The following is a 17,300-nucleotide window of genomic DNA, read 5'->3' on the forward strand; positions in this document are numbered from 1 at the left end:
ATTGCCGGCTTGTTGCTAGGGTCTTGCAAGGTAAGGCGAGGTGGAGCTGGAGAGGCCTGTTCCTTCTCAGGTGTGCCTGTGGCCCCAAACGGAAACCAATCAAGGTGCGATTTATGTTCATTAAGTGCTTGTCAAAACTGAAAAATTTTGTAATCAGCAGCAATCTAGCCGCGGCCCCTCCATGGCTGGGAGGGCTGCCTCTGCGTCGGCTATTTGCCTGTTACAACTCTAGGCTAAGAATCCGCTGATGATTACATTAGGCTAAGCTGCGAAGTAAATGAACCATGTCTTATTTAGGTGCCACGAGCTTCAGAGCAGTCCTGCCCCGCAGGGCACTTGATAGCGTTTTATGGCTTTAAAATTAGTGTAGCTTCCCGTTTGCTGCAGGGTGCTGCCTGTTATGCCTTTGAACTCAATAAGCAAAGGGAAGGGGGCCTTTTGTTTTCCCCTCTTAGTTTTTCTCCCTTGCATTTTAGCAATTTTGTTTTGCATCTTTTCCAGACGGCATTTCGCAATAAAAATGTCTGACTGCGTGTCCATGCCTCCCCCACTAGAAACAGGAGGGGGAGGGGAGAAGGAGGAAATGCCATGGGTTCGCAAAGGACACATTTTTTTTTTCCCCTATGTGGCACAGTGAAAAATAGCTTTGCAGGTCAGCCCTAATGGCTTATCACATCAGAATCCCTATCTCAAGTTGGAAACAACACCTTTCGTCCAGGAAATAGCCACATAAACTCAGAGGGAACATATTTCAGTATTTTTATCGGGCAAGAATAGTGAGAAGCGGTATTCACTAAGAGCTCTTCACTTTCTTGAGCACTTGATGCATTATCTCACTTAATCCCACAATAATCCCGTGAGGCAGCAACTGCTGTTACCGTTATTTCTGGAGACATGGACATGGACACCAGGCTGATGAAACAACAGGCCCCAAGCACGCACCATATGACGAAGTAGAGATGGGGGCCCCAGCACTCTCCTCCATCCTGGGGCTCTTATCAGCGTCTCCTCTGATCAGGAGAAAGCCCGGTGTTGTTTTCCCAAGACTCCCTTCATTTGGGAAATCAGAAGACTGTGGTAATTGGTGAAGTGACTGCCAGTCATTTGAATCAAACCTGATATAGAATGCTGTAAGCTGCCTTAGTGGGCAGGGGAGTTAGAGAAACAATAATTCTTGTGAAAGCAACGTGTGGAAAGATGCAGAAATAGACTTCTAAACATGCCTACACGACACTTAAAAATGAGAAGTACTTAAGATTTGCAGTGGACAGAAAATGAGCGAGAGTTTTCTGTGCTACCTCAGGTCAGATGGCAGAGGCAGGCACGGCAACCGTCAGTGTCCTCACACAGCTGTGTGTGAGCCGTTGTCTTAAAGGACTGCTTTTCTGGAGTTTTTTTTGTTGTTTTTTTTTAGTGCTGCATTTTCTGGCCAGTTCATCCCAAGAAACCTGAAGTTGTAAAGCCATCCAGACTGGCTGGCCACTATGGCAGACATTTCTCCACATCTCAGACTTGCGAACATCCCCCTCTGCCATATTTAAATGCTGACGTCCTAGGCTCACAGAGGCCAGCACCGGCCCTTGACATTGGCCGTAGTGGAATTCGCTCGTGCCTGTCTTCGGAGCCAAAGCATTCGTCTTGTGCAGGCTAAGTCTGAGCACTCATGGGTTACAACTGGGTAGTATCCAATCTAACCTAAAATGAGAAAAGCCTTTCTTGCATTGTGAAGCTCTGTATACGAGGTCAATCAAGACAGATACAATCAAGGAGCAAGAGGGATATCTGTACTTCAATTTGAAATTTTCTGCTATTTTGATTTATATCATAATAACCTCTCCCCATGGGCTGTTGTTGGACTTAACCCCACAAATGTTGGATGCCAGGCACAGCGGCCTGCTGCCTGGAGAGCTTCTCCCCAGCTGAAGTGTGGGAGTTACCCATTGGCCCCGGCAACCACTCCATCAGCTTTCTCTTTTTACCACATCTGACATAATTATCCAGACCCAATAAAGCATTTATTAAACAAAGAGCAAAGTCTCATTACCAGTGCTTTGCCTTAGTCACCATTAGCCCTCCGATTTACACGCGATGGCCACGGGTCACACTCTGTGCGCTTGCAGGCCTCAGTCTTCATGAAGGGAGTTTTAAAAGTGAAGCGCTGGAATCCCGTTGGCTGTCTTGGGAAACAAAATTATTTCTCATAGAATTTTTTCTCTTTGAAGCTGCCTCCTACCTTGCTATTGTGACTGTGGTCCTTTGGAGAGAAGGAGAAATTGTCTTCTTTGAGTTGTATGATCTGAAAGGATGTGGCAGAAGGTTCTTCACAGTTTCCCAATGTTTCCGCGTATTTTTAGGAGTGGTCTTCCCTCTGTACCTTGTGACTATGTATGAGGCCATTGTTTATTATTCAGACATGGTGCCCTTGAACATTTGCTTGATCTCTCTGAACGGAAGGGGCTATCTATGTCTTCATGGATTAGTTTCCTTTGAAAATCATATTAAATGGGATTTAGGAATAGCCTGGCATCTAACAATGGTTTCTCTTACATACTTTTTTTTTTTTGAGCCCAGAAGTGAGAGTTTTTAAAAATAGGACCTACTTCATGAACTACTGCTTCATTTCTGAACCTGGATATTCATGACGTGTGGTGAAAATAGGGAGCAATGAGTCATTCTTTTTCCTCCAGAAGTAGACAAACAAATGTGGAAAACACACACATTTGTGTTATCTTTGCAAGGCCCAAATCCCATACTCTCCCCCGAGCCGTGTGTGTAAAGTCATGCAGAGCTGCTGGCTGGTTTTCACACATTAGCTAGACTCGGGACTCAGTACTCCTTTTCCTTCTGCAGGATTATAGAGAAGTCCTGAAGAGCTTTCACTTATGTGGACTTTGTCCATTGATGTTAGAAATTGTAACAGAAAATTTTAAGGTATGACTATAATTCATTTAAAATAATAAAGCACGTTAAAGGTGGTATTTATGAAAAAGCAAAATTATAAGAAGAGTAACATTATTTTAAGAGTTTTTGATCTCTTTGATACCTGGCTTGATATGAGAGCAAGATTCACCTATCTGCTTTAGTCTGTAGCAATGTGTTGTTTTGGCTCACGTATATGAAAGAAATCTCTGCATGTGCAGATACATAGTGAAAAAGGGAGACATGTTTTAAGAGCCATTTCAGATAATCATGGCTGTTCCTCTTCCGTACTAAACCAGAACTCGGCAGGTGACTGAACGCTTAGCCATGCAGTGTGGAGCGTGAAACCGTATCACTAAATGTTTCTTTTGCCACGTTGAAGTCTGTGAACTGACTTGAGCTCGGATGATCTTGCATGCGTGTGGCATCATGTACCAGTCATTTCAATAAAACAGTATTTTTGAAATGAAGGGCGCAGATTTCTAAACAAGGATACTTTTCATCATGTAGCATCCAAATAATGTACTCATTAATATCACTACCAGCCTTCTTAGGACAGTTCCTAAGCATTTGGAAGATGTCAAGCTCATAGTGAGAGATTCTGATTTTTTTTTTAAAGTTCTCAAATGTTGTCATTTGCCACAAATACTGTCAGCTGTTTCCCTTAAAGAGTTCACTTTGTTCATTTTTCAAGAAAATATCTGCAGTTTACACAGGACTTGGTAATCGTAGTTAGTCTGTGCATGGCATAGTCATTCTTTCAAGTGAAAATGTGCCACCAAAAAAGGGGCTAGTTCAGCTGGCAACTCCAGAGACGGCCGCCTTTGTGTGAGGCAGCCCTAGCCCAGTCTCCACCAGGAGGGCTTCATGCATACTTGCCGTGTCTGCACTCAGAAAACCAGAAAAGACACGAACTCAGGTTGAAATCTTAAAACCATGGAGTAGTTTTTGCTGGTTCATTTATTATGAACATTCACAAGGGAAACCTATTTCTTTCACTTGGTGAGCAGAACCGTGAACAGTCCACCGCCTGACTTCAGATTGAGACACCAGCTTTTTTACATCACCGCCCCCCCCATCACTTTTGTACCTTCAAAACAAATTTCAAGACAACGATACACAGGCAAATCATATCTTGGAATTTTTTCTGAAAATTTTGTTGAATTCGTAACCCCACCCACTAGCACGTTGAGGGTCATGATTGAGCAGTGTTAAGCCAAGTGGTGGAAAGTGATAAAGCTCAGTCAGATTGGCTGTGCCAAAAAAATAAAACACAAATTTCAGCATGCCTGAAGCATTATCTAAACTTGAAGTATTTCGTGTTGATATGCAATATTAAACTTAACACATAGTGTTTAGTTAGAAACCAGAACATATTAGAAAAACCTGATTGGAACAGAGATCACTTGTCCATCATTTGATTATAAGCACCTTAATTCCTTTAAAACGTCTGCGTATTGATTATATCATCTGTACTCAAAGTCGAGTTTCAGCGATCACGTTTCCGAAGCCTTGTGTGTGTTGCTCAAATTCTACTTTTGAGATGCCAATCATACACTTTATGCATTTCAGTATGGCTTGAAGATCTTGTTAACTGTTTTTGGTACCCTACAAACACATCAGCAAACCATCTTTCACAGACAGCCAAAGGGAACCTCCCGATGCAAGGCACCGAGAATCAATACAGTAAGAGTATTTTTAGGGACTGTTGATGGATTGCTGTATTTTGAGCTTAACTCAAGTGCCAGATGCCCCAGAGCTGACGAAGATGAACTCCCCATTTACTGAGAACCTCACAGGTCATCTCACACGTACAGGCCCAAGATGGCCAGGATTGCTTTGTAGTTTTGGGGAGAATTCTTGTATGTGTCTGGGTAGCCTTGTGCCGTATGCTGATGATGACCCTGTGCCACGCTGCTTGCCAGAGCAAAGTATTACCACTTGGTAACCTCCCAGTGCTGTGAACACATAACTGTGAAGTTTAGGACAACATCGTACAGCAGCGAATCAATTAATTCCCGGTATCAGGAGTGATCTGGTGCAGAAGGCGCTAATGGCCCTGCTTCGTCCTCCTGAAGCTGCCCCACAGAAGGCGGGAGCCACGTTAAGCTGTGCTTCTGTCAGCAAGCTGAGAGCTCTGGGTCTCTGACAGGGCTCTCAATTGCTAGCAGGTTTCTCTCATTGCACCTCATTTGCATCTGGGACATCAATTAGCATGTTTGTTGAGGCTAATTGAATGAAACTCAATCATAGCTCTTAATTGCTTGACTATGTGAAAAGAAATCACATTAATGCAGCTAATTAAGTGTACGGCAATAGATGCAACATAATTAGCAGCGAAATGTAAAAAACAAGGGATGGCAAAGGTGCAGGAGCTGGGTGCGGGGGGGACGGCAAGGCACGGTTAGTGAGCTGTTGGCGTGTTCAGAAACAGGTCCCCTTGCTCAGGTGCCTGCTTGGAAAAAATAATCCGTGTGGCGAAGAGCATGGACAAGTTGAGAAGAAAAATGCAAATAGGTTTGCAATTACTACTTTTTCAAGCTGTTGAGGGGCAGGAGATGGCACCTCTGGGGGGCCTGGCTCTTGAGTGGACCCCAGGGACTTGTTAAGTGCTGTTTAAAAGTACTTGGCTTTGAATTACCCTCATGCCTTGTTAAAGGGTTTTTTGCTCTTTTATCTTCGATCAGCATTTTCTACAACTAACATGGAGAAGAGAAGCCTCGGTAGCATTTGCATATCAAAATCAAGCTTGCTGTCTTTGTTTTACCCAGCGAGGTCCCCACCTCATACCCACCCAGGGTCTGCATGTCCCCTTCTGCTTCTGAGGAGAGAACATTGTTTAGTGACTTCAGCTTTAATTCCTCAAGTACCAAGCTGGCGAGAGGTGAAAAGGATGAGTCCTTTCAGAAATGCAAAACTCCCTGTGGTTTCTCTTGGGAGAGGCTGGAAGTCACAACCAGGACCTGCAACCTGCCTGGCTACACTGTGTCAGGCTGGAGGACTTCTATTGACTAGGAAATGCATGTTGGAAGCTTTTACCTTTTTTTAGGGGCTTCAGATATCGGAATTGCCAAACTGGTGTTCTGATTTCTTTGCAGCCAATTCTTCTGAAGTTTCAGTGCCTAACTCAAGCAAGAAAACAGATCCCCCAGCCCATGCTGAGCTCAAGATAAATGTCTTCCCTTGGTGCTTTCAGATCCAGAGAGCAAGCTCGCTACATTTCTATAATAATTTTAAATAAGATATCCTGGTTATTGTATGTTGAGACATGCCTATTAGAAGAGCCCACGCTGAGGCTTAGTCACTCTCTGATTAGCCTCATTTTAGAGCTCATAAGCAATAAATGCTCAATTACACTCCTGTTATTGTATTTTAATTTGTTAAGGAGAAACTTATAGCAAGTTGATATTTTTAAAGGAGTAACTATGCAAGAAGGAATTCATTACTTACAAGCATTAACTTTGGTTTTGAAACTTGGGGTTGCATATTTTTGCTGGATATTAATGGGAGTACATTAAAGATTCTTAAGAACAGCCTCTTTTTAAATGACCTGCACTAGCAAAGATCACTTTCTTCTTTTTTTTTTTCTTCTTTCTTTGGCTACAAAATGGTTGCTAAAAGTCTCTGGGACTGCAAGCTTCCTCAGTATGGTAGAAATATGTCCACATATTCTGATCACTTTCTTCTTTGATGATCGTTTCTTTTGCCATCCTCAATGCTGAGCTCCATCTCCAGAGTCCTCTCCCAGTCTCCCTCATCCTTCAGTCTGATTTGGTGGTAATACCTTTTTTATTCCATCTTTGGCCCACATTCTTTAAGCCATAGCATTTTTCATACTAGATTCTATTTGGGGGAGCCCGACATCTTATTATTGATGTGGAGTCTTAAGTTAGGGGATTGCAAAGTCACTTTGCTATTTCCAGCCTGGAGACAACCTTCTCCTTCCAACTTATTGTGGACTCTATTCACAAGTAGTAATGGCTAACCCTGGCCAGCCCACCCTATGGACATCAGTGTGCCTTTGCTGCTGGCCCCCTCCCTGGGCTAACGTCAGGTGTGCACAGCCAGTACCTTCCCTCTAGCTTATGCTCTACTGAGGCCCCCAGGCCTCACCCTTGGCCCTGCTGTGGAATGACTTCTGACCTTGGCTTTTTGAGCTTTTGTCCTGAACCCAGAGTTGGCTGTTTGTGCTCTGAACCCAGGAAGTCACCAGGGACTTAAGGCATCTTCTCCTCCAGGGAACTAGTGCTTGGAAAACCTCCTGTTCCAGTGTCTCCCCCCAGTGTGGCCGTGCTCTCACCTCATGGAGGTTCTCCCCATTAGTTGCATGGTCCACAGGGTGAGGTCAGCATTCTTTACACCCCAGCCTTCCCCTGCACGTGGGGCTGAGAGGGCAGCTCATCTCACCACTCTGCCTGGATCAGAGTTGGAATCTTGACCTTTGACTCCTTTCACTCATCTCTTCTGTCAGCAGCCTACCTGTTACTGATGGCCTAGAGATCTTTCCCAACCCTCCACCTGGTGGAATCTGGATGTCCTCTTCCTATTTCCCATAAACCATGACTTCCCCACATCTCTCTCAAGATAAGATGTTATACTTACTTCCTGCTTAGTCTTAAAACACTTGAAATGTTATTTATAGAGCACTGATTTAGAATATGTCCTTTCATAGTATGTGATATTGATTAGTATGTGCCCAGAGTATATAAAATACTGTGTCCACAGACAAGGAGCCTTATTACAGCAGCAGCAGCAGGAACACCTAATGATGATGATGGCGATGCATCATAGTGTACCCTACTTCACCAGTAGGCCCTTCACCCTGGCCCTCAATCGCTGGTTCAGTCAACTTTCCATTAGTGTGACAAAGTTTACCTGAGTTGATCAACTTCCAAGTAGGAAAGGTCTGTTTTGGCTCATGGTTTCACAGGCATTAGTGCAAGGTTGCTTGGCCCTGTTGCTTTGAACCTGTGGCAACACAGTACATCGTGGCAGGGGCACGTGATGAAAGAGACCTGTTCACCTCCTAGTAGCAGGGAAGCAGAGGGCAAGGGGCTGGGATCCCAGCATCTGCTTCAAGGACATTCCCCAAAGGACGTACTTCCTCCCAGTAAGCCCCTCCTCTTAAGGGTTTTACCACCAAGCTGTAGCACCACAGACTGACATGGTCATCTGGAGGATTCTTGTCCAAACCATAGCAATTGCCTTTTCACCTCTCCCTCCCCCACCCATCAACCATTCACCAGGTGTTGTTTTGCTTCAAGTGAGTTGTTAAGTGACTCCCATGGAGAATTTCATCGCGTAGGCTTTCCTCTGGTACTTCCAAGGTGCAGAGAGCAAGAGTGTTTTTGAGTGAACTGCTTGGAGATACCCAGTATTCAGAGACTGACTGATACACATTCCTGTTCAGGGTCCAACTTTCAGACAGCCACCTCGAACTTAGCGCGCGTCCCTCACATGGTCCCAATCCTTAAACACTTGACCTTTGCAGACAGCTTGCTGAGCTCCCATCAGATCGCTTCAGTCTTACCTAGAGGTTTGATGGAAAGGTTATTATAAAATAGTGTCATAGTCCCTAGAATCTAACTGGATTTTACAGGATGGGCGCAGGTTCCTGATGTGCGGGATCTCAAAAAACAGGACTTTGTGTGTACACTATTTCTAATCCCCTTGGAGGGAAACATCTACTTTATTGTTCTGTGTTTTAAGTTCTGGGTTAGTTCAGGACACAGACACAAAACTCAGATTTAAATATCGTTGGTGATGCTACCCACATATAGATATAAACCTCATTATTTTCAAAATGCATTCCACAGTGGAAGGGTCACAGGGTTATAGCTCATGACATCTGATAGAACCTTGTTACTAGACTGTAGAAGTCCTGTTTTTAATCTCTCTTGGATGTTTAACATTTTAAACAGGATTACATGCAGAATGTTCATGGTAAGGAGATTGATCTCCTGAGAACCACGGTGAAAGTCCCAGGGAAGAGGCCACCCCGTGCCACGTCAGCCTGCGCACCCATCTCCAGCCCCAAAACCAATGGCCTGTCCAAGGACTTGAGCAGTTTACACATCTCGCCAAATTCAGGTAAGCTCATGGCAGACGCACCAAACGAAGGCAGTATCACAGCAGCAGTAGTCGGTGTCTGGCTCGAGGACCAAGGTGAACTCCTTAGGCTAAGTGGAGATGTTAGCTTTCACGTTCCAGGTACAGGTTTAGAAAACACAGCCCTTCTGTGGCTGCCCATTTCCTTCACACCTTTGGGTTCTGCGAATATCTGCAAGCAAACGGTAACACGTTTGAGTCTCTGCTCGGCCGCACAAACTAAAAGCCATAGGCTTTCCCCAAGGCTCGGTATTGAAAGCCATTTCACACAGAAATGGGGTATTTAAGGACTTTCAGAGAAATATCAGAGATGAACTAATTTCTGGTGGCTCTTTATAAAAGTGGAAAACTATTTGGAGTAAGATTTAAAGGAAGCCATTTGACATATACATGCGTGTGTGTATGTGTACATATAAAATTTAAACATTCTCAGTTTTATATTTTAACTATCATTTGTCATTCTCCAATGCAACTTTAGTTTCCTTTATTCCTTTTTAAAGAAGAGTTTTTTTCATTCAGGATTAGAGAAGGTTAATTTTGTTTTCTCAAAATTCAGTGTGTTTAGAAATTCCTCCCTTTGTGCAGTTGCAAGCCATGTGGTGTGACCATGCACATTTATTGAAGAATCTTTGCAGATGGTTGTGCCGAGGCAGGTGTCCTCCCACTGGTGCGCTCAGGCTCCTTCAGCACATCGAGTACCTTCAGGAATTTTCCTTGTTTTCTCCAGCAAAAAGCCCCCTTCCTCTCTCCCACTTTCCCCAGTCTTCTCAGAACAGATTTCTGTGTGGCAGTAGTCTCTCCATACCTGGGTCTGCTCCTCAAACTGTTAAGTCCTGATAAAGGCGGATCGTGCAGGCTGCACAGTGTTGGGAATCACCAGTTGGAGAAAGCCGGGTGATGTAAAGGAGTCGGAATTTGGGGATCGCCAGCCTGGGTTCCACCATGCAGTGCCTCTTGGTGTCTGTTGCATAGTGTTGGGTGACAGCATAAAGAACTGTCTCAGTACTTTATCACCTGGCCTGTTTGTGTGACACAGCTGTAATGTCAGGTAAGATAACATCTGCTAGGGAGATTGACAAAGCATAACAAATGCCAGCAGAGGTTACTCATTGAACTCAAAACTTGATTCTCCTAAGGGAGGCATTGGCTCCTTCCAGAAAGATGAGAAAGTTGTTTTGTGTGGTCTCATGGCCTGCTGACCTTTCTCCCAAAATACAGGTGACACTTCCCTGTCAGGATGGTTGGCTGTGTGAGAAGAGAGAAAAACATTGCCCAAGGAAGAAAATACTCTATAGTAAGGTGTGGGGAAGCTAATTTGATTATTAAAATTGAATTTATTTTAATTTTTATGTAAGTCTTATTACTTTATTATATTGCATTATTCTTTTATGTAGTCAAGAACTGTTTATTGAGCACCTGTTTTGTTCCAGAAATTACATGTGCAATGGATATGGGATCCCTGGCCCCCAGATTTCCTGTGTGTGGCAGTTATCTTATGGCTAGCTCATTTTTCACTTCCCTTCTCACACATCACATCACATCTGTCCACTTGTTCATTCAAGTCAACAAACATTTGTTGAGTTTCCTTTCTAGCAAGGGCCGGAACACCTGCTAGATAAATTTTAAAGAACTGTAACACTTTTCAAATTATTTTTAATTGACAAAAATTACATGTATTTGCCACATGCAATATGATGTTTTAAAATATGAACACATTGTGGAATGGCTAAATGCAGCCACTTAACTGAGTTTCTAATGTTCCCAGCCACTCTCCTGACCCCCAGGGACACAAATCAATAAAAACATGATCCTTCTCCTAGAGAAACACACCCTTTTGTGGGGGAGAAAGACAAGAAGACATTGTAAACATGGCATAGCAGGCACATGGGGGGATGGGATCTAGTGATGACTTGGTGGGCTCTAACCTGGGAGATGAGGCAAGCTTCAGGATCGTGAGGATGCACTGAGTTTCAAGAGGATAGGAATTTTCTGGGCACCAATAGGGTAAGAGAACAGCACTGATGAGTCCAAGAAGGGTTGAATATGTAAAAATGAGGATTTTAAACTCCTTAATCTTGAAGCTCACATTCTTTGTTGATGACTATCACCTTATCCTAAGGAAAATAAAATGTTGCATTGCAAGATGAAAATACAAAAGACACACCCACCACCCCACTTCCCATGGATAGGTGTAGTACCTCTTCTTTAATGGAGCCAGGCATGCATCTTCAGAAGGCTTTTTCTTTTCTTTTTTGGTGGTACTGGAGTTTGAACTCAGGGCCTCACATTTGCTGGGAAGACTCTGTTCCACTTGATCCATGCCCCCTTGCCCTTTTTGCTTTATTGATTTTTGGGATCAAGTCTTGTGTTTTGCATGAGGTCCTCCTATTTATGCTTCCCACATGGCTCTGATGATGGGCATACACCACCATGCCCAGCTGTTGGTTGAGATGGAATCATCTAAAAGCTCTAACTTTTTCCTCAAGTTGGCTTTGAACCTTGATCTTCCTGATCTCCATCTTCCTAGTAGCTAGGATTACAGGTTTGAGCCACTATGCCTGGCTCTCAGAAGGCATTTTCTAATGCCCACTCTTATGTTTGGAAGACCCATGCTATAATGTGAATGAAAGGGTTGCACCATCACCAAGCAAGCAGGTGAGTCCTTAGCCACTGTGAGGAAGAGTGGGAGGACCCTCAGACATCAGCAACCTGTGATGTCCTGTCTTGGTCCTCGGGTTCTGGGAATAAGCTGGGGTCAGGTGTTTCTGTAGCAGCCAGCTACTTCACTCACCTGTTGTGAAATTTTATTTACGTTGACCTAAACATGACCATTAAACAGCAAAATGGCACATTCTTTCTTGTGTAAGAAATTAAAGCACCTAACTAGATTTGAGTTTTATAGCAATAGTCTAACTTACTCTTTGAAAATTGAGTTTGCTGTATTTAAAATTGTTCAAGAAATGCTCTCATGTGCAATTGCGACAGCAAATTTAATCTGAAATGTATTGATTCTATGTTTAAATGATAGACTTTTAGCTAAAGATAGGTATTAGTGATTTTAGTGTTGCCATTTATCAGCTGGACCTGGGTGATCGGAGCTGAAAAAGATGGGGGGTACTATCCAGTTGTGCTCAGTAGCCACTTTATTGAAGATCACTACTGGTTTTTATCAGCTGTTTTTTCACAGAGAGCATTTGGTAAAAAAAACATGCCAAGTGTTATGTGTCAAGGTTACATTAGTACAAGGAAGCACAGTTAAAATTAACTCTTTGTTATGTCTCTTTTAAAACGGGAACAGAGAGGCAGGAGAAGGACACAGAATAACCTTCTTATTTAAATCTGAAGGACACAAAGCCATCTGGGGAACCTTGAGCACAATTATTTTTCTGGACTTCTGGTCCTGAGACCTTTGCCTCAGTTCCCTGGAGCTTTCTCACAAGGCCGGATGCCAAATCACACAGGCACTGTCCCACTGCTGGCTCCAACTTTAATAAGCTGTTTCACCTAATTCTTCACTCTTGACTTACTTGAATTCTGCTGTTTTGGTTTTTTAGAGTTCTGGGTTGACTGGAATTGTTTGTTTCCCATTGTGCTTTCTTTTCTTTTTTTATTCCTTTTCTTGTCTCAGTGTTATTGAGTTAGATCAGTGTTTTATGCCTTCGCTTCTAGTAACTGTCCCATTCACATTGACCCATATATGCATCACCCTCATTAGCACTGTTGTAGAAAAGGAGAGCGACTCAGTCAGCGGAACCAAGGGAAGGTCTTGATAAATGTTTATAAATCAGCTTCTGGAACATGAATGTGCTTTCTCACTTTACACGTTGCTAATGAGGCTTTTAACTAGCACCTTTAGAGTCTACATTAGTCTCATAAAAAGATCCCGGGCTTTGTTTTGTTTGTTTGTTTTATTTCTTCCATCAGTAGTGAGGCTTAGCATCTCGTGTTTGTTGGTCATATGTATTTCTTATGTTGTGATTATTTAGAAATTTCCTTTGCTCATTTTTTTAGTAGGTTCTTGGCCTTCTGTTGCTATGGAAGAACTCTTTGTAAAGTTAGGGTATGAGTATTTTATACTTTTCAGATGTATCCCCAGTTTGTTACTTGCTTTTTACATTTTATGGCCTTACATATAGAGATTTTTTCGCTTTTTCACGTAGTCAAATCATAAGTCATATCATCTGTGATTTCTACTTTTGGAAAACCTTTGATGAATCTGGAATAAGATTAGAGGACCCTAAGAATTAGGGTGCCTATAGGAAATACTATGCCAAGAGTGGAAACACCTCTTCCCACGGACCCTGGGCTCTGGGCCCTGGCATCAGGAGAAAGGCCATGTCTGGTTCCCTAAGTGGACCACAGCTATCTACACAGGCACAGTTCCTGGCTTTTGTACACCTTTCCTATAAGTAGTAACACTCCTGTGGGAAAGATGGACACAGATTTCTCTCTCCCTAGTTTTGACCAGACCTTTTTTCCATTTTATGTAGATGTATAAAATGTCATTTTCTCTTAATGTGGGCAAGTATTCTGACCCAGAGCCAGGCCTTTTATCTGGGGGCTCTGGTAATGGAGTTTAGCAACCACAAAGGGACAGCATCGAGTGGTATCTTTTGGATATGATTGTCCCAGAGTTTACTCTTCTAACTCACTGACCCTAGGCAGAAGGGGAAAATAGAGAAAACCTAGTTTTGTTTCTGGTGTGTCCATTTATCTTCCTTTTAGCAAGCATTAATGACCCTTTGTTGCTTGTCCTTTTCTCTTAATGAGGGTGAGCATTTGAACCCAGACCCAGGTCTTAATGGCTGGGCTCCAATAGCAAGATCACAATCCACATGTGTGTATTTCTAAGTTTAACAGTTTTGTTATTTTTCCATTTTTTAAAAATATAATTAACCTCTAAATCACTTTTAATTCGTTTGGGTCCATTATCTGTGATGTGACAGGAAGTATAAGTAAATCATTTATTTAAGTAAACAATTGATTGTCCTTTCTCTGATAGTTCTCCTTTATAATGCAACTAAATCATGTATTGAAATCAGCTGTGGTCCTGGACGCCCAAGTCCATTCCATTGACTTACTTCCACAGCACTTTAATTTATGTAGGTTTGCCATGTTATCTTACAGTCACGACTCAGTTTATATCTGGTGGTTGAACCGTTTAATATTTCTCTTTTACCCTCCACTTTTCCTGCTGTGATCACTGTATATTTTTCACCTGAACTTCAGAATAACTTAAAACCTTCTCCCTCCCAACACCAGATAGTCACATCTTAATTGACATTGCTTTCAAGCTGTTGGTTGATTGTGGAGGAAGTGACATCTTTACTGTAGTAAGGTTCTTGTCATGCAACATGATTCTTTCCCAGTTTATTCAAATTTATTTTATACTCCTCAGTAAAGTTAGTGGTTTTCTTCTTTTACTTCTTGTACTGGTCTTGTTAATCTCTTCTGTTTATAATTTTTTGATGCAGTGAGGATAATCTGTTTGAGGAGAGGTCTGTTATCTTATCTAATTAGTGAAGTATAAGAAAGCTCCAAGTATTTTTTTTAATGCAGCCATGTTACTGGATTCCTGTTAGAAAAACTGTTTGGTTTCTTCTCACGGTTTTCATAACGCATTCCCAATTGAAATATTAAATGCTTAGTTCTCTGTCAAAATTGACTTAATTACTATCAACCAACTTAATTATTTGGATGTCTTATTGGTTTGCCTCCTATGTAATCCATTCTCCACTGTCACTGAGTCTGCTGTGTTCCTAGCCATGGCTAACACTCTGTAGAATTGGTAGACTTGGTGGAGGAGGGCTGTACAAGACTGTCCTTCCAGGAGCCCACCACTCCAGTGGAGTGGAGGAGTCAGAAGATAAGCACACTGGTGAGACCATTGTCACTAGTGATAAGTGCTAAGGAGACAAAGGGGACGGTTGGATCAATTGCTGGTGGGGGTGGGGGCTTTTATTCCTAGCCTTCAGATGTGGTTAGCCTGTATGGAATACTGACTGCGTTTCACACATTGAAAGGCTGGAAAAGTGTTGATCTTAAGATCCGGTTTTTCCATGGGCTTGGGAAAGAGGAGGAGAAGCATGTTGCCAAAATAGCTAATTTACTTAGAGAAGCTGAGCCCAGGAGCTGCAGTGAGGACAGGAGCGGGCCACTGTTACTCCTGCCACATCTGTACTAAGGATCACTTCTGAGAGAGAAAGCAGGCCTAGGAAGAGCAGAGCGTCTTCTGTGGGTGCTGATGCCTACAAGAGAGGGAAAGAGACTGAGGAACTCAGAGCTCCTATAGTCACAGAGAAAACAAACAAATGGAAAGGCAGCCTGACCCCCTGTGGGTCACACATGCCACACACCCGCACAGAACCCATAGCAGCCTTCCTCAGGAAGCCATGTTCCAAGGCTGCAGAGAAAACCCCTCCATGTCCACTTCAACCCACATGCTCTTGTTTATGAGAATGAAGGGACAACCAAGTAGTCTGTGAGAACCAGCAATAAAAACAAGAAAGATCAAAGGGACAACTGATGGGAAGAAAAAGAGTGAGAATTTGGGGGAAGCAACTTTTAAAAGAATTTACAATTGCTGTGCTCAGAAACATTTAAGAGGTTATCATACATGTAAAATGAAACAAAAAGATTACATGACTGGATGATAGGAAAGAATTCTTTGAAATTAAAGAAAAAAGATGACAAAACTAAAAATTAAATAGACTGGCTAAATGCTACAAAGGCAACATTGATAATCAAAGATACAACAGAAGACAATATGAGAACCTGGACATCTGAAGAGTCAAATACCAAGTTGGATGGGAGAGGAAGCTCTGTAAAAATACAGAAGAAAAATTCTAAGAAAAAAAAAAAAATCCAAAGTGGGAGAACAGTGTTACCTTCAGAGGATGAGAAACCTGACAGAGTATTGAATTCCAAGAGCAGTCCAGAATTTTAAAAGATTATGAAAGTATTCCCTTCACTGTGTACCTAGAAGCCTACGCAAAGTTTAATTGTTAACAGTCAAGTGAAGATATAAAAATGTGCCCTTACACAACACGCAGGATACGTGACATTTCCCTCTTAAAAGAGTTTTTGAAAAAATTAGTTAAGTATCTACTCCAGAAAAAAAAAAGTTAATAGTAGAAGAATCCATAAGATGTTTATTTATTGGGGCCTCACCAAATTCCCCCTTTCTCTGTCACATCTTTCCCTTCCTCTGAGGTCACTCCCCACTCAGGATATCCATGCAGCAGCATTTCCACCATTTGGCATGGAACTTAGGTTGCCTCACTAATGGGGATTTCCCAGCAGCCCCATTTGGGAGAGTTTACCCAACTTTAATTTCAGGTATACTTCAGAAAAGGAGCTGAAATGTCCACAAGTATTTTCTGGCATGAATTTTTGGCCAGGCTGATAAAACTGTTTAACAGAATGCAGACTATATTCGCTCTGACAGTGATTTTGACATTTCAATAGAGAACAGGGAAGTAGATGTCCAAGAGTAGGCGCCAAGGAGTCAGAAATACAAAATCGAACCACAGAAACCTATCGTTAATTCAGGGGAATACTTACGTTAAAAGGAAGGTGGGAGAGTGATGTTTTTGAATTAGTTTTTCAAATGCCTTGAAGTCTGTAGATGTCTTTGCATAGAGCTCATAGTATGTGGTGAGATCCCATAGACCTGTGCTCCCCCAACAGCATCCCTACCGTCATGGCCACAAGGGGCAGCGGGGAGATGCTGTTACCGACGTTCGTGGATCTCCGTGGCCCGCTCCAGTCCCATCATTTACCCATCATCACTGTTTTCTATGACTCCTGACTGTGGCATCTTTGTTCTGGGACCATAGATAACTTCCTGACTCCAGAGTGCATCTCTGTTGGTTTCTGCAATCACAGATATTTTCGTCCTATCCATATTGGTGCCTAGACCTCTGTAAGAGGAACCCTTGCCCCTTCCTTCTTCTCCGCCTCCCCCACTCTGGGCCCCTAGTGGTTGGAAACAGTCCAGCCATCAGGAGGGCTGGAGCTCATTTTCCGGAGGTGGGGTGGGGGAGGGCGGGATGGCAAGTGTGTTTTGAGTACTGAACTGCCATTGACGTCTAAAGTCTCAACCATGCTGTTTTCTCCACACTTCAGCAATCAGGACATCCAGCAAACCCATAAAAAACCAAACTAATAGCATGAATATTCAGTGACCCAGAATACTAATTATTGTCATGAATATTAATGGAATCGGACTTGCTCTCTCCTCTCCTCTTTCTCTCGTCCTCTTCCTCTCTCCC

The 17,300-nt window shown here is 42.8% G+C and overlaps 1 protein-coding gene and 1 pseudogene across 10 annotated transcripts in view; one reads left to right on the forward strand and one right to left on the reverse strand.

Annotated features, from left to right (window-relative positions):
* The window catches only part of Agap1 (ArfGAP with GTPase domain, ankyrin repeat and PH domain 1), a 497,350-nt gene that overhangs the window by 319,076 nt on the left and 160,974 nt on the right, over window positions 1-17,300 (forward strand). For all 10 annotated transcript variants that reach the window (XM_074072056.1, XM_074072060.1, XM_074072058.1 and 7 more), the window contains one exon: window positions 8,841-9,009. In XM_074072056.1, the coding sequence (XP_073928157.1) occupies window positions 8,841-9,009 (169 nt within the window). The remainder of the gene's footprint in view (window positions 1-8,840; window positions 9,010-17,300) is intronic.
* On the reverse strand, window positions 10,622-10,668 carry LOC141422889 (U7 small nuclear RNA; annotated as a pseudogene).

Source organism: Castor canadensis, chromosome 4 (genome assembly GCF_047511655.1).
Source record: "Castor canadensis chromosome 4, mCasCan1.hap1v2, whole genome shotgun sequence".
Classification (NCBI taxonomy): domain Eukaryota; kingdom Metazoa; phylum Chordata; class Mammalia; order Rodentia; family Castoridae; genus Castor; species Castor canadensis.